This window comes from Pseudoliparis swirei, chromosome 19 (assembly GCF_029220125.1).
Source record: "Pseudoliparis swirei isolate HS2019 ecotype Mariana Trench chromosome 19, NWPU_hadal_v1, whole genome shotgun sequence".
Classification (NCBI taxonomy): Eukaryota; Metazoa; Chordata; class Actinopteri; order Perciformes; family Liparidae; genus Pseudoliparis; species Pseudoliparis swirei.
This window is the reverse complement of record NC_079406.1, coordinates 9,407,090-9,433,223: the sequence shown is the minus strand read 5'-3', so window position 1 is coordinate 9,433,223 and position 26,134 is coordinate 9,407,090. Positions and strand designations below refer to the sequence as shown.

The following is a 26,134-nucleotide window of genomic DNA, read 5'->3' as shown; positions in this document are numbered from 1 at the left end:
GGTCGGTCTCCAGGATGAAATGCTTTCCCAGGAGGAAATCCCGGAACCTTTCACAGGCCCATGTGAGGCCTAGAGCCTCCTTTTCAACTTGTGCATAGCGTTGTTCAGTTGGAGAGAGGACGCGATGCATAAGCCACAGGACACCATTCACCGTCCACCTTCTGGAGAATAACGCCCCCAAGCCATAGAAGATGCATCGGCTGATACTTTAGTGTCCTGTTTGGGTCATACATGGCCAGCACTGGAGGAGAAGCAAGTGCCTCCTTCAGCTCCTTAAACGCCATTGCCTGGTCCGTCCCCCACACCCAGCAGTTCTTTTTCGAGAGGAGGTCGGGGAGTGCTTTGTCCTTTTCCCCGGGGAAAATTTCCCCCGGGTTCCCCAAAACTCCTCATCTCACTAAATTTGTGGGCTCCTTCATCTCCCCCCCTTTTTGGGGGGGGGGCCCCGGGGGGGGCCCAAAACCCCCCCCGGGGGGGTTTTTCCCCCTTGGGTGATGCCTGCTTTCTCCACTCTTTGTAGCACAGCATGGAGTCGAGTGTCATGCTCATCTTGGTCCCCCCCACACTAGTAAGTCATCGATGTGGCAGACCACACCTCCAACCCTCTATGACTTCCGCCATCATGCACTGAAAGTGTTCGGATGCAAATTGGGGGTTTTTAAACTTTAAAAACTTTCGCCCTGAAAAAAATTTTTTTCCCCCCAAAAAGTCGGGTTATTTTTTTGGGCGGGTCCCTTTTTAAGGGGGTTTTGGGAATTTTTTTTAAATTTTAGTCTTTTAGAAAAGGCGGAAAAATTTAACCCGCGCCCCGGGAAAATTTTCCCCGGGGGGGAAAAATTTTTTTAGGGGAAAAAAAGGGGCCCCTTTTTTTTTCCTTTTCCATTTTTCCAAAACTTTTTTTCCCCTTTTTCTTTTCCTTTTCCCCTTTTAAAAAAATTTCCCCTTTTTTTTTGGCCTTTTCCCAACCAAAATTTTTTTTTTTCCCCCCAAAACCCCTTTTTTGTTTTTCCCCCGGCCCCGTTATTTTATTTTAAAAAATTTTAAAAGCCCCCCCCCCCAAACCCTTTTTTTTTTGGGCCCGGGGGGTTTTTAAAAAGGGGTTTGAAAAGCCAGGGCCCCCCCCCCCAAAATTTTCTTTTTTTTTCCCCCCCCCTTTCCCCCCTCTTTTTAAAAAAAGTTAAAATTTTAAATTTCCCCCTTTAATTTCCCCCCTTAAAACCCTCCCCTTTTCCCCCTTTTTCCCCCCGGGGGGAAAAAAAATTTTAATAAAAATTAACAACCCTTTTTTTAAAGGGTTTTTTTTCCCTTGGGTTTTTTTTTGGGGGCCCGGGGAAATTAAAAAAAAGGGGGGTTTTCCCCAAAAAAAAATTTTTCTTTGTTCTATTTCCCGAACCCGGACAACGGGGATTCAGTTTTTAATTTTTTAAAGGGGCCCCTTTTTTCAGTAAAAAGGCTTTTGGAAAACTTAACCCCAAAAAAAAATTTTTAACCCAAAGAAAAAAATTATGGTTTTTTCCCACTTTGAAAAAAAACCCCAGGGGGAAAAGGGGAAAAATTTTAAAAGTTTTAAAAACCCTTTTCCCTCCCAAATGTTGAGGAAAGGTTTATTCTTTTTATTTTTAAATTTTTGGGGTTTTAAAAGTGCTTTTAAAAAAAACCCCAAAACCAAAAATTTTTAAAAAATTTTTTTTTGGGGAAAAAACCCCTTAAAAATTGGGTTTTTAAGTTTCAAACCCTTTTTTTAAAAGGACCAAATTTGGTTTTGGGCCTCCCCTTTTGGGGGTTTTGGGGGGGAAAAACCCGGGAATAATTTAAATTTGTTGGTTTTTGAACAAATTTCGAATTGTTGCTAAATTTATTTTTTTTTTTTTGGGGGGGAAAATTTTTAAAAAAGGGGGTTTTAAAATTAAACCCGGGGTTTTTCGATCTTTTTAAAAAAGTTTCCCCAAAGGGCCCCTTTTGTTTAAAACATGAAAAGGTTTAAAGTTAAAAATTAAAAAAACCTGTCGGGGAATTTTCCCCTTTATTGGAAGGGGAAGGGAATTAGCAAACAAAAAAAATTTTCCCCCCCAAAATTTAAAGTAAAAAAGTTTTAAATTTTTAAAAATTTTTAAAAACCCAGGGGATTTTTTAAAAGGCCACAAAAAGTTTTTGGAATCCTCAAAAGAACCGAAAGGTTCAAGGAACATTTTCCCTTTTCCCTTCCCCCCTTTTTAACCTCCCCCCTTTTCCCGGACCCCCAAATTTTTAAAAAAAACTTTTTCCCCCTTTTTCCCAAAACGGGGGTTTTTAAGCCAAAACAAAAAATTTTTTTAAAAACTTGAGCAACAAACAAAAAATTTTGCCTCCCTTTTTGGTCTTAAATTTTCCCCCCCAAAAAATTTTGGAAAATTTGGGAAAAAAGCCACGGGGGGGAACGAGGTTTAGAAGAATTTTTTTTTTTGGGGGGGGAAAAACTTTTTCCCTTTGGAAAAAAAAATTCCCCAAAAAAAAAACCCCCTTTTCAATGGGGTTTTTCCCAACAACCCCCCAGAAAGGGCCCTTTTTTTAAAAAAACCCCGGGTGGGCCCCAAAAGGGCCCTTTTGAGAAAAGAAAAAAATTTTCGGGTTCAAAAACAAACTTGGGGGGAAAAGGAAACCCCCCCGGTTAAAATGGGGGAAAAATTTTGGTTACAGGGGGGAAAGGGGCCCAAAACCCCTTTTCCCAAAAAAAAATTTTTCCAAAAAACCCGGGGTTCGGGCCGGGGTTTAAGTAGAAACCCGGGAAATTTTTCCCCCCGGGGGGAAAATTGGGGCCCGGGGGGTTTCCCAAAAAAAACTCTAGGTTATTTTAAATGGGTAGGTGGGGAAAAATTTAAAATTTCCTTGGGCTTTTAAAAACCCGGAGGGGTTTTGGGAAAAAAAAAAGGGGTGCGGGAACGGGTTCATAAAAAAAAACCCGGGGGTTTTTAAACCCGGCCCGAGACCTTTGTGAAAGGGGGGGGGGTTGGGGTTTTCGAAAAAATTTTGGGGGGGAAAAAGGGAAATTTTCCCGGCAAAAATTTAAAAAGAGCACAGGGAAGGGTTGAACCCAAACCTTCCCCTCATTTAAACCCAAAACAAAAAAAAAAAAATTTTGGGAAGGGGGGGGGGAGGGGAAAAAGGGGGGGAAAAGGGGAAAAAACCCATTTCCCCAAAAAGGGGAAAAGCACCCCCCCAAAAGGGAAAAACACCCAAGGCAAAATTTGGGGGCCCCCTTTTTTCCCTGGGCTGGCCTTTTAAAAAAGGCCCCAAAGTTTAAAAAAAGGGGGGGGCATTTAAAACCCAAACCCCAAAAAAAAACCGGCCCCTAAAAAAACCCTTGGGAAAGGCCCCCAAATTTTAAGGGCCTGGGGGGCCCCCCCCGGGGGAGATCCCGGAAAAGTTCCCACCATTTGGGGGGGGCCCCCCAAATTTTGGGGAAAAGGGGGGGGTTTCGTTTCACCCCCCCAAATTCCGAAAAAACCTTCACCCGTGGCGGGGTGGGGAAACAAAAAAAAAAACTTTTCTTTAAAAAGGGCCCCACCCCTTTTGGGAAAAAAAGGCTCAAATGGGCCACGTTTTAAATTGGCCAAAAAAACAGGAAGGGGGAAAATTTACCCTGGGGGGGCCCCCCAAGAAAGGGCGGGGGCCCAATTTTGGGGAAAATGAAATTGGACTCCGGGGGGGCCCCCGGGGGTTTAAAAAAACCCACCCCGGGGGGGGGGCCCTTTCAAAAAGGGGTTAAAAAATTAAAAGGGGGAACCCAAAGGCTTTTTGAAAGGCCCCCCCTGGAAAGGGGACCCCCAAAGGGAGCCACTTTTTCCCCCCCCGGGGGGTTTTTAAGGCCCCCCTTTTGGTCCCCCCCAAAAAAAAGGGGTTTAGGGGGAAAATAAAACCTCATCCCGGCCCCTTTTGGACGAAGGAAATTCGCCTGCCCCAAAAAAGGGATTTATTTTCCGGGAAAAGGGCCTTTAAAACCCCAGAAGTAAAAAGGGTCACTCCTTGGGGCCCCCCAAACCCCCCGGGCCCTTTCTGGGGCCCCCCCTTTTTTCCCCCACGGGCCCAACCTTTTCCCCCCCAAGGCCCAAATCCAAAAAAGGGGGACGGAAAACCAAAAAAACCCCCCTTTTAAAGCCCCCCCGCCCCGCATTTGGGGGAAAACCCGGGGGGCTTATCAAAAAATCTCCCCCCTTTGGGAAAAAAGAGGGTAAGGCCCCTTTTCCTCCCGGGAAAAAAAGGGTTTCCCCGAAAACATGGGGCACCCCAGGGGGGTTTGCCCAAACCCCCTAAATATTTAACCAATTACCCCAACCCCCCCAAGGTGTTTAAAGAAAAAAACCCCCAAAAATTTTTAAGGGGGCCCCTTTTTGAATTTTGGACCCAATTTTTTGGGGAAAAAAGGGAAACCCCCTTTTTTTTGGAAATTCAAATAATGTTAAATTAAATTTTTTTTAAGGGGTTCGGGTTTGGAAACATTAATTCAAAAAGTTTAAACAATAAAAAGGGTTTTAAAAACCCCCCCCCTTTTGGGACCCGGGCCAAAAATTTTTGGGGGGAAATCGAAATGCGGGGAAAAAAAGGGAAAGGGTTTTTAGCTACAAAACGGGTTAAAAGAACCCCTTTTGGGAAAAATTTTTAAAAAAAAAGGGGTCTGGGGAAAAAATTTCCCCTTTTTTTTTTAATTTAAAAGGGCCCCCCCTTTCAAATACCCGTTTTTTAAAATTTAATAAAAGATTTTTTAAAAAAAAAAAAAACCCTTTTTAAAAAAAAGGGGAAAAAAACCCTCAAAAAAAATTTTGTTTTTAGGGTTTTAAAACTTTTAAAAAAAAAATTTAGGAAAACCAAAAAAAAAAATTTTTTAAAAAAAAAATTTTCCCCTTTTCCCATGTAAAAATTTTTTTCCAAACAAAAAAACCCGAAAAACGTTTTTTTTTAAAAAAAAAAAATTTTTAAAAACCCAAATTATCAAAATTTTAAACCAAAAACCAAAAAAAAAGGGAGAAAAAATTTAAAACAAACCCCAACGAAAAAACACACCAAACAGCCCCAAACCGAATACAACCCCAAAAACCAAACAAGAACCCAACCCCAACAAAAAACCCTTTAAAAACCCACTTCGAACTACCAAAAAAAAACCCCTTTTTTTCCCCAAAAACCCCCCAAAAAAAAAACCTTTTTAAAAATTTAAAAGCTTTTTTTTTTCCCAAAAACTTTTTTATTTTAAAAAAACAACCCCAAAAAAAAATTCAGGGGAAAATTTTTTTCCCCCAACAAAAAAGGGGGGGGGGTTTTGGGTTTTAAAAAAAATTTTCCCAAATTTTTTCCAATTAATTTTTAAAAACCCAAATGCCCCAAAATTTTTTAAAAAAACCAAGCCCTTTTTTTTAAAACCCCTTTTTTTTAAAACCCTTTTTTGGGGGGGGCCCCAAATAAAAAACCCCGGTTAAAAAAAAAAATTTTTTTTTTAAAACCGCCCCTTTTTAAGATTTTTTCCCCCCAAAATTTTAAAATGAAAAAATTTTTTTTCCCCATTTCCAAAAATTTTTTTTGTAATTTTTAAATATAAAAATTGGGATTTTTAAAAATTTTTTAAAAGTATTTTAAAAAAAAAAAAAAATTTTAAATAAAAAAAAATTTTTTTTTAAAAGTTTTTTTTCAAAAAAAGGTTTGAAAAAAAAAAAAAAATTTTTTTAAAGGGTTTAAATTTTGAAAAAAAACCCCAAAATTTTTAAAATTTTAAAAAATTTTAAAAAGGGAAAATTTTAAATTTTTTTTTAAAAAATCTCCCCAAAATTTGGAAAGGGGGACAAACTTTAAATTTTGTTTTATTTTTTTTTGGGAATTTTAAAAAAATTTTTTGGTTGAAAAAGGGGCCTTTTTGGGGGGGGCCCCCTTTTTTATTTTAAAAAGGGAAAAATTTTTAAAAGGTTCCCCCCGGGGGCGGGGGGTTTTTTAGTTTAAAATTTAAAAAGTGGAGGGGGAAAAAAAACAGGAGGTTTTTGGAATTTTGTGCCCCCCCCTTTAAAAATGAAAACAACCTCTTTTTGGAAAAACAAAAATTTTTTTAAAAAGAACTTGTTTGGGGTTCCCCTCCTTTTTTTTTCCGTTAAAAATTTTTAAGCCCCGGAAAAGGGGGTTAATTTTCGTAAAATTTCCCTTTTTGGTTTGGGGCCCCTCCCCCTCTCTTTTGGGAAAAGCCCCAACTTTTTTTTTGGGGTCAAAAGTTCGGTCCCCCCCCTAAAAAAAACCCCAAAACCCCCCAAAAAAAAACCCGGGAAAAACCCCAAGCCAAAAACACGGGGAAAAACGGGGGGCCCAAACCCAAAAAACGGGAAAAAAAAGGGCCGTTTGGGGAAAAATTTCCCCGGGGAAAAGGACCCCCCCACGGGGGGCCCTTCCCCCAAAGGGGGGCCCCCTTTGTTCTTTCCCGGGAAACGGAAAAATTTTCTTTTTTAAAACCCCTTTTGCCCCCCTTTAAAATTTCCGGGAAAGCGCAAAAATTTTTTTAAATGGAAAAAAAAAAACCTTTTAAAGGAAAACCCGGGGGAAAAAATTAAAAAAAGGCCCCGGGGTTAAAAAAAAAATTTTTTAAAAAGGGGGAAAATTCCCAACTAGGCTTAAAGGGAAAATTTTAGAAAAAGGTTTTCCCGGGGGAAATGGGAAAATACGGGGAAAGGTTTTAGGGGGTTTTTTTGGGACCCAAATTTGGGGGGGTTTTAAAAAAGGGGGGGGAAATTTTGGTGGGAAAATTAAAAAATACCCCCCCCCGGGGGGAAAAAGGGTTTTTTGGGGGGGCCCCAGAAAAAAAAACCTCACCGGGGCCTTTAAAACCCCCCCCACGGGGGCGTTTGGGGTCCCCCCAAGGAAAACCCCAACCGGGTTTAAAAGTTTTTCTAGGGAAATTTTTTTTTGGGGAATTTTGGGGCCCAATCCCCCATTGGGGCCCAAAAAAGGTTTTTGTTTTGGCATTTGGGTTCCCCAAATGCCCCCGGGGGGATAAAATACCAAAAGGGGGCCCCCTTTTGGTGAAAAAACCCCCTTTTAAAAAACCGGGGGGAAAACCCCAAACGGCGGGGTTTTTTGGGGTTTTCTGGGGAAAAAGGGGTTTTGGGGCCGGGAAAAAACCCGGGGTTTTGGGGTTCCCCCCCCCAAAGGCGAGGGGCCCTTTAAACCTGGCCCCGGAAAAACCCGGGGGCTTTTTTCCAATAAAAGGGAAAACCTGAGCGGGGCCCCCAAGCCCGCTTTTTTAATTTTTCCCCCCAAAATTCCCCTTTTTGGTGTTTCCCCCCCCGGTTTGGGGGCCGGGGGTTTTGGGGCCCTCGGGGGCGGGGGCCCCGGCCCCAGGGGGGGGGAAGGGGGTGGAAACCCCTTCCCCGGGGGACCGCCCGGGGGGGGAGACCCCCCCCCCCAAAAGGGGGGGGCCCCCCCCCCCCCAAAAAAAACCTCACGGGCCCCCTCCCCGCCCTCCCGCGCTCGGAGAGCCGGGGCCCCCCCCTTTTTTGGGGGGAAAAAGCCCCTTTTTTTTTTAAAGCAAAAAAAAAAATTTTTTTAAAAAAAAAAAAAAAAAAAAAAAAAGGTTTTTTTTCCCCCCCAAAAAAATTTTAAACCCTCCCCCTTTTGGGTTTTTTTTGCCCTTCTTTTCCCCCCGCCTTTTTTTAAAACCCCCAAAAAAACCCCCAAAAACCCCCAAAATTTTTAAAATTTTTCAATTTGGGGGGTTTTATGGGGAAAAAAAAACCAAAAATTGGGGGGAAAATTAAAATTTTTGTTTTAAAAAAAAAAATTTTTTAATTTTTAAAATATTTTTGGGAAAAAACCAAGGTTAAAAAATAATTTTTATCCCTTTAAAATTTTTTTAAAAAAAAAGGTTTCAAAAGGGGTTTAAAAATTTTCTTAAAATTAATTTTTTTTTTTTTTTAAAATATTAAAAATTTGTTTAAAAAAAAATTTTTAATAAAATTATTAATTTTAATCTTTTTATAATTTTGGGGGAAAAAAAAGGGGGGGTCAAAAAAAGGGATTAATATTTTATTAAAAATTTTTTTAAGGGGGTTTAAAACCCTTTTTAATTTTTAATTTTTGGCCTGGTAAAAAAAAAAATAAAAATTTTTTTTAAATTTTTTTTAATGTTAAAAAAGGGGAAATTAAAATAAATTAAAATTTAAAAAATTTAAAATGGGGCCCCGTCTTTTTTAAATTTTTTCCCCTTAGAGCGGAAAAAACCCCCCCAAAACCTTTTTAAAATTTTTCTTAAAAAAGGGGCGGGGGCCCCCCTTTTAAAAAATTCTTTCCCAAACAAAGAAAAGGGGGGAAAGTGTTTCTTTTTTCCCCCCACAAAACAAAAAAAAGATTAAAACAAAAACCCTTAAAAAAAAAAAAACCCTTTTTTTCTTTATTAAAATTTACTTTTGGGGGCCCCCTTTCAATTTAAAAAATATTTAAACCCCCCAAAATTTAAAAATTTTCAGCCCCTTTTTTTAAACAAAAACTCCTTTTTTTTTCCCAAAAATTTTTCCCCACCCAACAATTTAAACCCTTTAAAAAATTTCCTTTTCAAACAAAAATTAAAATTTTTAAGGGAAATTTTTAAAAACATTTTAAAAAAGGGCCCTAAAAAAAAAAAAAAAAAAAAATTTCAAAGTTTCCGTTTTTAAAAAACCTTTTTAGGGCTTTGGTTTTGTCCCCCCCAAAAAGTTTTAAAAAAGGGTTCGGGGCGGGCCTGGGTTTCCCCCTTTTTTGGGGCCCCAAAAGGGCCCCTTTTTCCCAAACCAAATTTTGGGGGGAAAAAGGTTTTTACCCCGCCCTAAAAGGGGGGGTTTAAAAGGGGGCCAAGTGGGGGGGTTTTATTTAATCCTTTAAAAAAATCAAGAGTTTATTATTTTTTTTTTTTATTATTTTGGGGGGTTTAATAAAATTTTTAAAAAATTTTATTTTTTATATTTTATTTTTTTTAAAATTTTTAAAAATATTAATTTTTTTATTTTTCAATATTTTTTAGTTTTGGGGGGTTTAAAAAAATTTTTTTAAAAATTTTTATTTTTTCTTTTTTTTTAAATTTTAAAAAATTTTTAAAATATTTTTTTAAAAAATTTTTTCCCAAAATTTTTTTTAAAAATAAAAATTTTCCCCTTAAAAATAAAAATTTTTTTTAAAATTTTTTAAAAAGTTCCCTTAAAAAATTAAATTTTTAAACCCCTTTGGGAAATTTTAATTATTAAATTGGGTCCCTTTATTTGTTTGATGAAATTGTCTTGTTTTTTTAGTTTTTTTAAATTTAAAAGGGTTTTTGGGTTTTAAGAATGTGTTTTCAGCTAACCTAGCTAACCAACGTCCCCCCCTTTTTTTTAAACCGAGCATGCGGCCCCGGGAGAGACAATATTTTTTTCCCTTTTTAAAAAAAGGGTATTTTGTGTTTTAGTGAGTTAGTTGTTCATTATTAATCTGTTACTTCATTTTGTTGTAAATATGAATAATTAATTAGTTAAGAGAATTTCTGTTCCTTTCATTTATTTTATTCATGTAAAACCACTATATTCTTTTTTTGTATTTTTTTTTTTTTTTTTTTAAAAAAATTTTTTTGGGCCTTTTTTTAAAGAACCGGGGCCGGGGGGGATGACAAACTATTCTGTGTCCCTTGTGTTTAAATACAGAATAAACTGACGTTACTACAAGCCTGCCCAGCTCCATGAGATGCATTGACCAGGAGACATATCACAGGGGTTACACTTTGACACACTCAAAACAAAGTACCTTTTTTAATGTAGGGCTGTAATGCAGCCACAGTTACTGACTGTACCACTTTGCCTGAAACCGTAACTTATTGTGCTGAAGTTGCTGTTCTCAGATGAATTTTGGATCAGGCTGGTACGGTTCACCCCTCATGCCCAGGACACTGCTTCACTCACGTCATGACGTCACTGTCACTCAAACTGACTGTTCCCGAAAAAGAAAAGAAAACGTAGCCTTATCTGCACATAAATGTTTTAACGTACCGGTAATAATAATTCACTTGAAACAGGTAACAACCCCCCCTTAAAACCCCCAAAAAACCCCCCCGGTGTCCTGCTGCTACTCAACCTGCACTACATCTGCACTGTTTTCTGAATGCATTTCAAAATAATGCCTTAATGAATACATGTAGACCGTATATGAGTAGTATGTGTATTTATTTTGAAAGCAATTTAGAATACTTACATAATAGGTTGTAAGATCCGGTAGATACACCTCCTGCTGCAGGGCTTATCTATTTTTATCAGCTCTCCTTCAAAGGGTAAGGACCCCCGTTTACATTGACACCTCTGAACACAACTATTACCTGATAACCAGTGCAGGTGTTGCCTAATTTTTGGGGTCACTGAGTAGCAGTGTTTGAAACAGGAGTTCTGAAGAGGGGGTTTGGGGGGAAAGGGGGGGGTTTTTTCTTTGGGGCCCCCGGCCCCCCCCCTTTTTTTTGGGGCCCCGGGGGGGGGTTTGTTTGAAAAAAAAGGGGGCCCCCCAAAAAAGGGTTTTCCTTTTCCCCCCGGGGGGGGGAAATTTTTTTGGGGGGCGGGGGTTGGGGGGGTTTAAACAATTTTAAAGGGCAAAAAGTCTTTCCAAACAGTTCAAAGAGGTCCCCCCAATTTCCATGGTCGGTCAGGGAGCTCTGAGGGCATGAGCGGCTCATTGTGATTGTGTCTCTTGTATGCATGTTCTGCATTTGAGTACCATGTCGTTTATCTGCTGACCAAGCCCCGGGCCACCATACAGCCTGGCGGGCCCCTTTTTTTTTTTTCTCAGCGGCGGGTTTCCCCTTTGGGTATTACCAGCCGTGAGTCTTTAGGAGCAAACCGCTTCCACTTGGGGGGCTCTAGCCAGTATTTTTTCAGCACTGATTCCTGTTTGACATGCGCTGGCCATCCTTCTCTGCACAGCGTCATGACCCGTGAGCAGACACTGTCAGCTTTGAGCTGCTCTTTCAGATTCCCTATGTATGAGGGGCTGGCAGGCAGATTTTCCATGATACAGTCCACTTTATGTTTGTGCTCTCCATCAGTTCTTTTTCATTGGGGACATGCTCGCTTTCACAGGCGCGTGACAGTGTGTCTGCTGTCCAGAGTGACTTCCTGGCCATGTATGATTGAATACGAGTAGCGATGAGCCTCATTCTGAAGCGCTGAATTTTTGGGCCCAGAAGATCAAGTGCTTGGGCTCCAAGTAGGCTGAGAAGAGGCTTATGGTCGGTCTCCAGGATGAAATGCTTTCCCAGGAGGAAATCCCGGAACCTTTCACAGGCCCATGTGAGGCCTAGAGCCTCCTTTTCAACTTGTGCATAGCGTTGTTCAGTTGGAGAGAGGACGCGATGCATAAGCCACAGGACACCATTCACCGTCCACCTTCTGGAGAATAACGCCCCCAAGCCATAGAAGATGCATCGGCTGATACTTTAGTGTCCTGTTTGGGTCATACATGGCCAGCACTGGAGGAGAAGCAAGTGCCTCCTTCAGCTCCTTAAACGCCATTGCCTGGTCCGTCCCCCACACCCAGCAGTTCTTTTTCGAGAGGAGGTCGGGGAGTGCTTTGTCCTTTTCCCCGGGGAAAATTTCCCCCGGGTTCCCCAAAACTCCTCATCTCACTAAATTTGTGGGCTCCTTCATCTCCCCCCCTTTTTGGGGGGGGGGCCCCGGGGGGGGCCCAAAACCCCCCCCGGGGGGGTTTTTCCCCCTTGGGTGATGCCTGCTTTCTCCACTCTTTGTAGCACAGCATGGAGTCGAGTGTCATGCTCATCTTGGTCCCCCCCACACTAGTAAGTCATCGATGTGGCAGACCACACCTCCAACCCTCTATGACTTCCGCCATCATGCACTGAAAGTGTTCGGTGCTGAGTTGATGCAAGGAAGGCGGTTAAATGGAACCCCCCAAGGGTGTTATGAATTTGGGGTACATGACTGACTCTTCGGCTAAGGGATCTGCCAGAACCCCATGTTAGCATCCAATTTACTGAACACTTTTGCTCCGCAAGCATTCCGAGGACTGATCCACAGCGGCAGAATGTACTTTTCACGGCACACATACTCATTCAGGCCAGTATAATCCACACACAGTCTCAGGCGTGTCCCGTTTTTCTTTGGTACAACCACCATACCGCACACCAGTCTGTTGGCTCCTCCACGGCTGATGGCCCCGCTTTTCCATTCGCTGGAGCTCTTCCTTGACTTTCCCCCCCAGCGGCAGTGGAATTCTCCTAGGGTTTTCAGTGGAAAAGGGACAGCATTTGGTTTAAGTTTTATGTGATATGCCCGTTTCACCTCACCTAGCCCACTGCACAGTCTAGGGGACGCGACTTGAGAGTGTTCAAATCTATGCTGGCAACACGTTTGAGCAGGCCAAGGGCTGTAATGGCTGGAAATCCGAGCAAGGGCGGGTCAGATTTTTGACCACGTAAACCTTCTGCATGGTCTGTTTGACTCCACTCCTCAGCTGCAGTCTGGCGAATCCGACACCTCCAGCGGCATCCGTCCCGGACCAAGCAAAGGTCTCTGCTTTCTGGAGAACAGGCTGCCCGGAAAATATGCGGTTCATATCAGTCTGTGACACAGCAGTGACATCCGCCCGGGGTCGAGTTTGAACCTGATTGTGGTGTTCCTTTTTGTTAGCGGTCCATGCAGCTTTGTCGGACTCACAGAACCCAGGAAGAAAACCCCCCCCCAATACCTCCCTTTTTTCCTGCACGACAGACACGCTGAAAGTGTCCTTTCTTTCCACATGAATGACACTTTGCATCGTTGGCAGGGCACTCATGTCTAGGGTGAGGTGAGCCACCACATTTGTAGCACTGGGAGCTATTTTATATTTACTCTGGCTGCTGAAGTGTGTCTTGCTCCATCACTTTTGTATGTGTTAAACTTGGGCTTTCTTTTGCTTTCTGCCTTCAAACACTCTGTCCACAGTGGCTGCATCCATCTGCACTACTGGCATCACTCCTCAGTGTGTTTTGTTGCTTTTTTATCTCCTCTGATTGTCTTGCCATGTTAAGGGCTTTTCCAGGTCTAAATCCTTCTCCATCTGCATGCGTTCGGAGAGCCTTGCATCGGCCAGTCCCACTACAATCCTATCTCTGATTAGCTCGTCATGCAATGTCCCATAATTGCAGTGTTCGTTCGTGTAAGGCAGTTACAAAACGTCCACTGTTTCATTTGCCTCCTGTTTGCGCATGTTAAAACGCCCATATACAATGTTCTTTCTAACAATGAAGAAAGCTCAAATTTTCTCACTTTTGGAACTTGCTGGTCTGGGCGCTTAGTTTTAAGCCTCTCAAGACGTCATCTGCGTCATCTCCCATGCAGTATATCAAGGTGTTCACCTGGTTGACTTGGAGCTTGCTGACAGGTTGCTTGCCTGACGGAATCTCTCAAATCTCCCAATCCATTTTGTCCAGTCTTTGCTTGGAAAAATCAAAGGGGTCCCGGCTGGGGTTTAAAATCCTTTTTGCCCCAGCTCTTTGGCCCCCCTTTCCCCTTGTTAACCCTAAATTCACCAACTTTTTCCCAACTTTTACCCAATCCACAGTAGTAAACTGTTAATTTGTTTACTAAAGATTTGACACCAGCGAGTTCGCTTATAATGCGCGTGAGAAAACTTTATAATTGACAGTTTATTCCCAGCTATCCGTATTTGAATTATCCCCCCATCCTATTGGAAGTACCAACAAGGGGTTTTTGGAAAATACTTCAATCAACGTTTTCAAATTGCAATACCACATTGTGATGGGGATAGTTTCGAGTTTTTTAATGATTTCCCTAAAAAAGAAAATAAAAATCACCAGCAGTAATCTTCCGCCAATTCATAGATGAAACGCTTTTGTTATAAACGGGGGAAACAAATTAAAAAAATTAAATAAAACTAGGGACCTTTTACAATTCATAACACATTGTGAAAAGGGATGGTCAAACGGGAAAAGTTGATGACGTATTTTTTTATAATGCAAATGCAAAAAATTGGAAGTGTTTAGAAAGTAAATTTAAAAAATAGTTTAGTCAAGTTAAATTTCATTTTAGGTTGGGGAACTAAGGAAGGAAAGGGGAGGAGTGAAAAAAAGAAAACAAAAAAAAAGAAGGTGAAAAATTTCCTGGTACTGTTTTTCAGTTCGTTTGTAACTGACGGAAAAACTTTTTGTGCGGTTTTCCTGTTTAAATAGACCCCCCCTTCGGGAACTAACAAAATGTCAAGGTGAGAGACAAATCTGTTCAGTTGGAATTTGTGGATTGCAATGTTCCATAACATTAAAGTATTTTATCCAATGGAACCCCATGTTTAGGCTTACCAATAGGGGGAAAGTGAATTCAGGGTAAAACATGAGTGGGGAATAAAATTAACTTCATGCATTTTTTCCAGCATTTAAAAATAAATAAACAGTCAAAAAATTTTTTGCCAGGAAGTTTCCCAGGAATTTTTTCGGAAGGGCAAATTTAATGACAAAAAACAACAATAACAGCAAAAGAAACAAATAATTAAAAAGGTTTGGGGGTGGCCGTGGTTGTTTTTTTAAAGGTATGACGGGGCGTGTGTTTGTTAAAGTGCTGTAAAAAAGGGGATGTGTGGAAAACCTAAGAAAGTCATGTTAAATCTTGGAGGGGCCTCCGGGGGGAAAAGGGGAGGGAGGAGGGGGGGGGGGAGGAGGAAAAAAGGACGGGAAGAAAAGAGAAAGGTAAGAAAGGGGGAGTCCCGGGGTGACTGTCAGTAGTGGCTTTGATGGCCCGACTGCCGACGGGCTTTTGGGTGGCGGGGGGTCTTTGTCTGATGGACGCAGCCTCCTCCCGAGGGGTGAAAACCCGGGGGGGAGGGGCGCGAAATCTTTTCCCTTCAGTCTAAGGCTGAAAAATTTGCCCTAATTTCCATAAGTTTTCCCAAATTAACCAAAAAAAAAAGTCAAAACTTTTGCTCGCCTGGTTTCATGACTTTTCCCGACAAAACCAAGTTTTTGAAAACAAATTTTAAATCTCATTAACATGAAAAAGGAGAAATTTAGTTTTAAAAAACATGCTAATTAAAGATAAAGTTACCCTAAACCAGCTCCCCAACCTTTTGGGGCCTGGAAAATTTTTTAAACCCAAAAAAGCTAAAAAATAGAGTATACTTATCGGGGATAATGAAAACTAAACTATCATTAGCCGAATTTGTGTGGCCTGCGCTTTTTTATGCAAGAGCGTTGGAACGGCGAACGAGTTGTTTAACCGCGCCAACCAGTTCGGTCGGCATTAAACACCCCGGTTTTTTTGAAACCCTTGGCCCCCGCATTTCATCCGAACAACCGCCGGACGGGCTCAAAAGGGTGGGTTTGACAAATGGGTTGCAGGCTTTCTTTTCCATCGGGCTTTTGGGTTGGGTAGTAAACCTTTTAAAAAATCTTAGGTCAAGTTGAAAATGTAGAATATTCCCTGTTCACTGACCAATGCGGCTTTGGACCCGTGACCTTTGCCCGTATTTAATTTAAAGTGGCGAACGCCCCTTCCCCGCCTGTACGGGGTTTGTAGGCGGCTCGGTTTAAAGTTGTTTGGTGGCGTTAAATTATACCCGACCAAATGAATCTTCCCTTTCCGCCATTTGGGTTTAAAAAAGTTAGTAGTACGGTTAAATTGTTTATCAAATTCAGTTTCCTAGTTTGGGTTCTGCAAACCTGCCCATAGGCCCGCCCCAATATTTTAATCCAACAAAAACTGACCTGTGCTGCTCTCCTTCGGTTCGGGGCCAGCTAGAGGCCCAGGGGCCAATCAAAGTGATTGGTTGACCAACATTTTTTTTTCCACCTTTAACTAAGCGCCCCCCCAATTTGTTTGAACCTGGGCAGATTTTAGCCCCCGGGCCCCAATGGGTGTATATTGGGAAAAAAACTAACTGACCGCCCTCCTCCAACCTGGGGGTGGAAGGTGAACCGAGGAAACTATGAAATGAAGGTATAACTCTTTTCTGGGGAATAATTGAAACATATTTGTGGGGAAAATTTTTTTTTTTTTTTTTATATTCGAGTTTTAGGCCACAGGAACCGCTGGGAGGAATTAATTTTAAAGACGATTTTTGTTTCCCCCTGGTTTGAAACTTGAGTTGCAAAAGGCAGCAAGGCACCAAAGCGGACTTACAAGAGGGCTTTTGAAAATTTTGGGAACCCGAGTGGATCTAAGACGAAAAAGAGGGGAAAGACTAAATAAAATAAAAAATAGGAAAAAAATTAAAAATATTAATTGTTCATTTTTGGGAAACAAACTTTATCTTCACATCACGGGAAACGCTTTGGGGGACGGTGTTTTGTAAAAATGGTTTGGGCCCTTTTTCCTTTGGGAAAAAAGGGCCCCGGGTTTTTTGGTGCCCCCCCAACCCCAAACCGCCGGTTTTGGGCAAATTTTTTTAAACCCGGACAAAAAAAAAAAACAGGAAATGGGACCCCCCCCCGGGCCCGGGGGTTTTTTCCAAAAAAAAATTGTCAAACCTTTTTTGGTTTCCCGTCAAAAACCAAAAGGGTTTCCTTCCCACCCAACCTCCCCTGGCCTTTTCCTCCCCAACCCGGTTGACCCCCAGTTTTTAAAACCCGGGCCCAAAACCTCAAAGGATTTTTTTTCCCGTTTTGGGCCCCCCCCCAAAAAACAGAAGGGGCTTTTTTGCGGTTTTTTTTGACAAAGGGCCCCTTGGGAATGGGTCCTTTTAAATCCCTTTTTGGGGCCCACTCCCCAAAAGGGGTTGGGGCCCCGGGCGGGCCTTTCCTTTGGGGTTTTTTTGGCCTCCCCCGGGGGGAAAAAAAAGCAGCCGCTTTTTTAAGGTAGGGAAACAAGGGGACTTTGGGTACCCCAAGGGGAGGGGGGGGGGGGGTTGGGGGGCCCCCTTTGGTTTTCGGAAAGAAAAAAAAAAAGGCCGGCCGGGCCCCCCCGCGGATCCCCCCCCCAAGGGGGGTTGAAGGGGGGGCCCGGAGGGGGGAAAAGCCTCCCCCCCCCTGGGGGACACCCCCCGGCCCCCCCCCCCCCCCTTTTCCAAGGGGATTTTCCTCCGGGGGAAGGGCCGGGTTCCGGGCCCCAGAGGCCCCAAGGGGCAAAAAGGGCAAATTTGGTTTTGTGGGGGGGGGAGCTGGGGGGGGGGGGGCCCCCCCCCACCCCCCGGCCTGGGGGGCCGGCCGGGCCCTCAGGGGAGGGGGCCGGGGGGCCCCCGGGGGGGGCCGGCCTCGACCGTCTTCAGCGAGTAGTCGAGCGCCTCCACGGAGAGCCACAGCTGGTGGGCTTTGCGGGCCTCGTCCTCCGCGACCGCGTACTCACGTTCGGAGAAGACAGGAAGAGGTTGACACACCGTGACAGTCCTTCAGTACGCCATGAATAAACCACTGAGCAGTGAGCCTTGGTGGTATAGCGTTGTTCAGCACCGCACCAGACTTTCTAACCCATTATTCTGTCGTTTCTCTGTAACCGGGCCAATAACAGGACAGGCTGAGTGGACCCGGTTACTCTGCTGGTTCAGTTCCATTTGTGAGCCAAAGGAATAAATACAAAGTCTCTCTCTCTCTTTCTCTTTCTCTCCCTGCTCTTCAAAAACAGAACACATTGAAATGTATTCATTTTTAGTCACATACAAGAAAGTATGTGAACTCGAGGAGCAACTTGGGGTTCAGCGTCGGCCAAGAACTGAACCAGCAACCTGGTGCTGCTCCATTACAACCAGATGAATGTAGGCAGTGACATCATGGCCATCCCTTCTTTCATTGGGCTCTTTATTCTACCGAAATAAAGCTGGACCATTCCGGAATGTCTATACTCTGGTGTACCTGGACGACATCTTTCCTTCCACACACTTACCTTGATGACATCTTTTGCTTTTCTAGTTTTTGGATTTGGAAGAGTTACTCACATTATTAATATTAATAATGTGAACATTGTTCTCCTATAAATCATCCTGCATTAGAAGTACCAACACGTTAGCTCTCACTTCGGTGAAAACAACAGTTAATTCATCCTAAATGTGAGTAATGTTCAGGCTCCAGCAGCTTCTCTACACGAGTGGAGGAGTGTAACTCAGTAGATTACAGGTTGTGAATTATGATGCATTGTAATAAATTACACGACCAACAGTGTCATCAGATGATGGCTGGCTGCAGTTACTCTGTTCAATACAGTATTGGTTGAACAATTCCAAACGACTTTTTCCAGAATGTTATGTGTGTGTGTGTGTGTGTGTGTGTGTGTGTGTGTGATCTAAAAAAGGAAATGTGTACTAGGACTTCAACTGTGGTCATTAACCATGTTTAGCCTATTTCCTCCTATTTACATGTTGTTGATCAGTTAATTCACCCGTCATGAATCTGATCATATGTTTGTACTTGAATGTTTCTTGTTCGTGTGTGTGTGTGTGTGTGTGTGTGTGTGTGTCTCTCACTGTCGATGGCCTCCTCCATCCCCTTCAGTCGTGCGTAGGCAGTGTTCATATCCAGAGTGAAGTTGTCCAGCTGCTCCTGGCTCAGCTGGCAGTCTCCTGCTCGAAAGCATACCTGCCCAGGACCTGACCACAACACACAGCTTCAGACTTTAAAGTGGGCAGCTACGGCTGCACGCTGTAGCTATCCGATGCTACGTCCTGTTTTGAGGCCTCGACGATTTGAGCTGCGCCAGTTGCTTTAATTACTTAATGAGGTATACGATCAAAGCAGACCAGTAGATGCATCATTTACTCGTGTGTGTGCTCCAACGGGTGGATCGAGTGTGTGTGTGGATACCTGCTCAGCATCAGCTCTCAACTCCTGCTCCTGGACTTTGAGGACATCTTGGACGTGGTCCGTGTGAGCAGCTGCCTGGCCTTGAACTGGTCTCATCTCTGCCTCCATCCGATCCCTTAAGCAAACGGCACACACACACACACACCACCTGCAGTTTGGGTTACATTGATAATAACAGTCGACTCCTGAAGCCCTCGTCTCCCCGCCTCACCTTCCTCTCGTGCTCCAGCCGGGTGTCCTCCTTGATGTGCTGCGCGGCGGTGAGGACGGCTTTCTCCAGGGCTTTCTGGTCCTCCAGCTTCTGCTGCTCCAGCGACGCGTCGATGTGGATCTGCTCCCGAGATATACTATAAGCCAGCTCAAATTCAGCTGGTCAATGCGACGGTGTGCATGGGCGATCAGGGCGTTCAGGTCGTCCGCTGACAGTTTACCAGCTAACGCACAAAGGGAACATGTTTTATCTGGAGAACTCCGCTTCAGGCGTGACGTCTCTTGGTGAGAGAGCAGAAGTGCATCACAATAGATATATAGAGCGTCCAGTATGAACCAGTATAGACAGGAGGCCTGTGTGGAAAAAGAATGTAGCCAGTAGCGATGGATCATGACATGGGCGCTTCCAGTTAGAAGAATTTTTATGCAAGGGCAAGCATTACAGTCATATTTGACGTATGTCAATCAAAACCAGATATTGTTCTTGTCATCAAAAAGCCTCAGGACTTGTTTAAGCTCATTTCTCCTCTCTGTTACATCATTGTTGATCAGTGGAATTCTAAATAATCGAGGAATCTGATCATATTTTTTAGACTTAGATATTTTGGCATTTCCTGGTGTGGTAATGACAACATGTGTGTGTGTGTGTGTGTGTGTGTGTGTGTGTGCTTACTGAGCCTTCTGATTGTGGATCAGAGTAAGGAGCTGCTTACTTCTAAGAGCATGGTTTGGCTGTTCTTGATTCACTGTACTGGGAGACAATCCTAGATTCTGACTCTGCAGACTGGACCTAAAAAAAAAAAACATGCGCGGACACACACACACAGCGTTATGTTTTGACAACCAATGCTGCCAAAGTCATTCCAGCCAATAAAAGGAGAATGCACTGCATTTCTGTTGCGTACTAAAAAAAGCACAGCCGATTCCATTCCTGATGACCCAGCGTTCCATGATTATTCTCTAGCGCTTTGGTGTGAGCCTTGTATAATCGTTCTTATCTATTTAACCTTCTTTTATCCAGGATATTTAAAAACTGAGATTTAAAATATATTTTCTACGAGAGTACTGCACAGAGGACATAAACTTGGAATAGGGAAATATTTTTTTTTATATATACATACAAACAAATATATATAATTAAGAGTATTTGCAATTTCTTTTAAAACACAGGGTTGGACTTTGTTACACAAAAAAGCCTCCATTTAGAAACTGCTTTTCACGCATGAACTTTCCTATGTGTGCATGCGCGTTGACTCCATTCACAAATGCATTAAAAAAGGAAATATCTGTAGCCAATCAGATGGCTGGTTCTCATTCAGACAATCTTGCAAGCGTAGATTCAAGGGTCTCGATCAATGCAACGTCGATATTTTAAAGAGACAGAATGTCCAAAATATATTACACTTACCTTGGTATTGACCACTTGTCGATCCCACCACCATGTGTGGAATTCTGCTCCTCTGCTGCACAAATTCACTGGCGGAACAACAGCAGAGACCTTCAGCCCTTTAGACATGTCAATCTCTGATTTGAGACTGTCCAGAGCTTCACTGGATGGGGAGGGAGGCAGTTTGAATATCAGAGCCAAGGCCGTGCTCTGAGAGGGGGGCGTCTACACCGAGCATGATGAACTAGATGCGATGAGCCCAGGAGCTCAGCAGGTGTGTGTGAGTGGTCTTACTTGGCATTCAGCAGAGCAGTTGCGGCATCCTTCACAGCAGAGGTTCTATCAGCGAGAGCGGCTTCCAGATCCTTCCACTGGGACGACTTCTCCTCAGCTGGGACCTGGATTTAATATGAACTGTATGGGTCAACTGCAAAACAATCACGATGCCCACTACAAGTGGAAACACTGGTACAATGTTTTGCCGCGATGGAACTGAACCGCCCTGGCCCTGATTAGAATGTACCTGGAGCCTTTGGAGTCTCGGCCCCTGGCTCTAACACATACTATAAACATGTGATATACCTCTGCTTCCATAGCCTCCTTCAGTGTGTGTGTGTGCCGTGCGATAGCCTGCAGGGCTGTCTCCTGAGCTCCAATGGCCTGCAGTGTAGCTTTAGCCGAGTTGGCCAGGGAGTCCTCAAGACGAGCTGCTACAGCTGCAAACAGACGGACAGGAAACGTGAGACAGAGTCGAGAGAAGGACGGAGAGCAGAGGAGCTGAAAGACAAGCTAACGAGGACAAAGGACAATAAAATAATTGTAATGCGTGACAGATTAATGACATTAAGTTAAGTCATTTCCCCACTTATTTAGATGGTTGACACACATTGTCTTATCATTTCTCCAAGAGATATATGCATCCATTCTAGAATAGGAGCCACTGCAATGTAACCCAGTGTCATATCAATTTATGTATTTATGATTATGGTATTTATTTTTTTACGCCCTCCTTGCGAAGCAGGTTGAATCAAACTTTCTACTGGATTACCAGCGTACTGTGTGTGTGTGTGTGTGTGTGTGTGTGTGTGTGTGTGTGTGTGTGTGTGTGTGTGTGTGTGTGTGTGTGTGTGTGTGTGTGTGTGTGTGTGTGTGTATGTGTGTGTGTGTGTGTGTGTGTGTATGTGTGTGTGTGTGTGTGTAGTAACAACCCAGCATGACCATATTAATAATATGTATGTATAATAATATATATGTGTGTATGTGTGTATGTGTGTGTGTGTGTGTGTGTGTGTGTGTGTGTGTGTGTGTGTGTGTGTGTGTGTGTGTGTGTGTGTGTGTGTGTGTGTGTTCCAGCCTACATGCTACGGTGTCCTGTTCCTCCAGGTCTTGTTGAGCCAGTCTAGCTGCCACTTCCTCGACTGGTCTCTCTCTCAGCGGGGCCTCAACATCAGGGTGAACCTCTGCAGTCACTGGAGGCTCCGTGTGGTCGTGGCACTCTTTGCACTCCTCTAGAGAAAACATGCACAGACAGACACATTGCAATCTGGTTGTTCAGCCTATATGGTGTATAGCAACACGTTCGTAGCCTAACATTAGCTTTTTACTTCCATCCAACCGGTCCAATCATTTCATTTGGGCTGAATGGACTACCTGAAGAGAAGAGCTGTCAGTAGCTCAAACCCAATGCCCCCCCTAGAGTACCCTGAACACTAAAGAAATTTGGCAGCAGTTACCTGTGACCGCGTCAGTAACTGGGGGATTTTGATAATTGTTCTTCTCCTCTGGTCTAGTCTTGACTCCGGATAGGATGTCATTAATTCTCATTTTGTCAAAAGGTTCTGATTCAAATTAAAAGAACTAGTTGATAACTAAATGTATGTAATATAGTCTACAACTTTTATGCGTTTTATGTTCCATCTTACGTCTGAATAGTTCCACTAACATGTACAGTTGTATCGTCGGGCTGAACATGAGCCTTCTCTTTGGGTTCTTGTTGTACTAGGCCACCCACACCAAGTAGCTTGGGTTCTTTATCTAACCTCCTAGGTAACTCCTATTTTTGATCTCTAATGGTACCAGACTCAGGGCGTTCATAAAGGACTCAATGTCTGAGAGAGAGTCCTCAGACCCTCAGCAGTCCTGGAATGCTTCGCCAGAACCACGCCCCTCGAAGTCAGAGATGGGGTGAGTTAAGGACAGACTTACGCTCGGACTCTTGTGAGCTGGAAAAAGTTGGATAACAATTTATTTGCTTTCTAAATTCTGGTGCCCTTTCTTGTTTTAGACATTACAGCGAGCTTCGGATGTCATGTGCAGGCCATTGTGGTGCTGCCTGCCTTCACGCCGACAGGGACTGTGGGATCTACTGATGGCTACATTGATAAGAAACTTCTGCTGAAACGGCCTGGAGGACTGGAGCTAGAGTTACAGAGAATTGATATGTCATCGACAACAGTTTGGAATTATTAAATTGTTTAAGAAATATAAATGTTGTTCAATTGAAAGATAAAACTAGATCAACGTTATGCACCAGCAGCTTCACTTGTATGGCAGTATTGATCAGAGTTGAAAGTGGTGATTTAGTTTGCGTGTGTGTGATACCAAAGGACAGAGTCCAGGCTACAAGGCTACAAACTACAGTCCAACGCTGTAGAAGTCTCATAGGTTCATACTCAGGATTCTAAGTCAATGTACTCTTTGATTTTGAGAGAAGTAAAGCTAGAGGCAGTGAATTCTGGCTTTTTGCTGAAAGAAAGTGACATTTTCCAGGTGTCAGGCCGGATCCCAGAAGGGACAAAGACAACATAGAATCCGTTGGATGTAAGCACATCCTGGACTCACTGATCACCTTGACACTTTGAAACGACACACCAAGCCGCATCTGCCATCCTTCAAGTGCAATAAACAAACAGACCTCTCCTCCATGAAGACCTCCACCTGTGGCCTTGACCCCCTCCCCTGCCCAGGCCATCGCGCCTCTGGTCAAGAGCCAGCCTTCAAGTCCAGAAGTAAAAGCCTTTGGTTCGAACCACCAAATCTTAGTTACCCTCAATATCTGAAGGACAGGACTAAATCTCTCTGTTCAAAGACTCTCTGCCTCTTGCTTCTTCTCTTTGGGGTGCATCACGGTTCAGCATCATAGAGGAAGGCTGGGCCATCTCCGTCTACACAGCAGCATAGGCAGACAGTTTAGCTGAGGCCCTCAACATGTGTGTGTGTACAGAGTCTGCCTGCCTTCAGACTGTCGCCGAAGGAAACCCAGGTTCAACAGTCTGAGCCTGACCCTGAGCTCTGAGTCGTGTGACACGGAGATGGAAAACTCTGTTTCGGTTCCAAGAGGATGATCACAGTTTGTTCAGTCAACTCTGAGTTTATTCACTTTGAGTTTGGCACGCAAACTAATGAAAAAAATGGAGCTCTGATACCACGATTCACCATGGCAACAGGTCAACAACAGGCAAGCCTCTATTTTAATCCAGCGAAAGTAGAAATGCAAGATATAGATCAACTGTGCAAAGTTATCCTAAAAGTAAATGTTCATTTCTCAGAACAGTCTGATGAAATGAAGAGAATCCAGTGTTCACGTCTTCAGTGCCCCAACGTGTTGCGAATCAATCCTCACCTGTTTCTTGAGGCCACCTTGAGAAGCGGGTCCCAGAGCCAGACCCAGGAGCCAGTCTGAGTATGGAACATTGTTCTCCACGGCGGCTCTGAACTTGTGGTCCCATTTTGCGTAGAGTATTGTGCCTCCAACGCCCCCGCCTACTGTCACTGGAGCCGCGCGCCAGCCACTTTTACGGCCCCGTATGGTGGAGGGCGACAACAGGGGACAGAGATTAAGCTGACGTCATCATCATCCCGTTACCGCCAAGACTCATTAAAGACCCAATTCCAAAACAGTCCCTACCCCGCCTCCTCTGTTGTATTGGTACTATTAATTGCCATCTAACGTGATCTACACACAGGCTGTTCCTACTGACCACAAGGGGGTTTTGTTCTTCATGGAGCACCATCCCTACTCATAGTTCTGTGCCACTACTCGCCCAGAAATATACTCTTCAACTAATCAAACTAATATAGACATTGAATATTGTAATTTCAATTCAATTCAGTATATATAGCCCAATACCACAAATTTGCCTCAGAGGGCTTTACTCATATTGGGTTCATTAGATTATTAAGTGTTGTAAATGTATATACAACATATATCTATTATGTTTACCCCCATCAGCAGCTATAGCTTGTAACTGTAAAATACGAACAGTATAATAATTCCACTCCGGCATTAACACTGTTTATATAAACAAACTCTCGTTTACTCATTTGTTACAATATTATAATATAATGTGCATTGCCGTTATAGTGTACCTAATTTACACATTTATATAATTATGTATGTATTGTTCAAACTTATTTCTTAAATGACATTTTTTAAAATAATTTCGCCAAGATTTATGCATCCATTCTAGAATGAAACAACTGTTACTGATGTGTGTGATTCATGTATTTATGATCATTGTATTTATTTTTAGTCTCCTTGCCAAAAAGACAACACTTGCTGCTGTATTTCTGACCCTCAGCTGGGAGTGTGCGTGGTGTGGTGTGTGGTGTGTGTGTGAGACCTGCTCTCTCCTCCTGTGTATTGCCGGCATTGTTGCAGATTGGTTAGAGGCGTTCTCCTGGAGTTCCTCTATGGAAGGAAAAGGCTTGGACAGGTGGACAGGAGGTGAGTACATACAGATGAACCTTCTGCACGCCAGACAGAAGGGAAAGGACAAAGAAGAGAAAGTGCCGTCAACAGAGAGAGACACACACAAATACAGAGGAATCATTGAAGAATTCTGCTCTGATATGATATTTATGATCCAGGTAATAAATATTGTGGTTTCTGTTTTGAATCAATGTATACTGCAGGACTATCTGAGATGCTATTTGAACAAGTACAACCTAAATCTACCTGGTAGTTGTTACAATGATGCCAATGTAAGTATTAGTTATTTTAACAGTATTCGTGTAATAAACCCGAATATTAAGCTGTATCTCATGATTTACTGGGCAAAACCATGCAATTATATGGCAAATCAGACATTCAGCATGGAATAATGCTTTGTTTCATAATCACATTTGTCCACTAGTACGAATATTTGACAAGATTGGCCGTTGCATCTCTCACAATGGTCTCAAGTGGAAAGAACACCAGCAGTGCTACATCTGTTATTTGCATATTTGTTCAAAATCTCCAGGATAACTCCAAGATGAAGATGTTGCAGTAGTCATCCAGTGGCCTTTAAATAATAACTTCACAGGATGTTTTTAAGTTCTCTCCTCTGGAGCTTCACACAGTGATAGGAGTGTTTGTGACGTCCAATCAGGGTTCCTTTTTCCATATTAGTTTGATATGCTACTTGTTCTTGTGCATTCACCGAGGTTCTGTTTTGATGTACTAAAGAGAATGCCAAGACACTAAAGTTGTCTTGTCTTCCATTCTCTTGGCTCAGTGTTTGAAACCCTTTACAAAACATTAGGAGGGCAGAGTCCTCTGCTCTGTTGCTAAGAGCCAATATTGAGTCTCTCCCTCTGGAGAGCAATAGGTGAGCTTACTGGCTCTGGGCAACACGGCAGTCTTTTATATGACAAGCAAGGACAGGCTTTATTTAGACAGGCTTGAGTCCTCGAGTGCAGAATGGATTCAATCTGTTCTGTATTTGGATCCTTTAAATTTAAATGGGATGTCAAAGTCTGCTGTTCTTCACTGTAGTTTTTATCCTCACTGCAGATTATATCAAGAACCGTCGGCGGAAGCTTCCCCGGGGGCC

General features: G+C 43.0%; 1 protein-coding gene across 1 annotated transcript; it reads right to left on the bottom strand.

Annotated features, from left to right (window-relative positions):
- Nucleotides 1-17,142: 17,142 nt before the first annotated feature.
- On the bottom strand, nt 17,143-24,331 carry immt (inner membrane protein, mitochondrial (mitofilin)). Its single transcript, XM_056440095.1, is given in 14 exon segments — nt 17,143-17,268; nt 18,329-18,474; nt 18,477-18,507; nt 18,722-18,845; nt 18,928-19,084; nt 19,087-19,226; nt 19,675-19,721; nt 20,340-20,481; nt 20,613-20,716; nt 20,901-21,034; nt 21,677-21,868; nt 23,446-23,482; nt 23,941-24,159; nt 24,299-24,331. Coding segments are annotated over 14 exon segments (1,632 nt in total).
- Nucleotides 24,332-26,134: the final 1,803 nt, after the last annotated feature.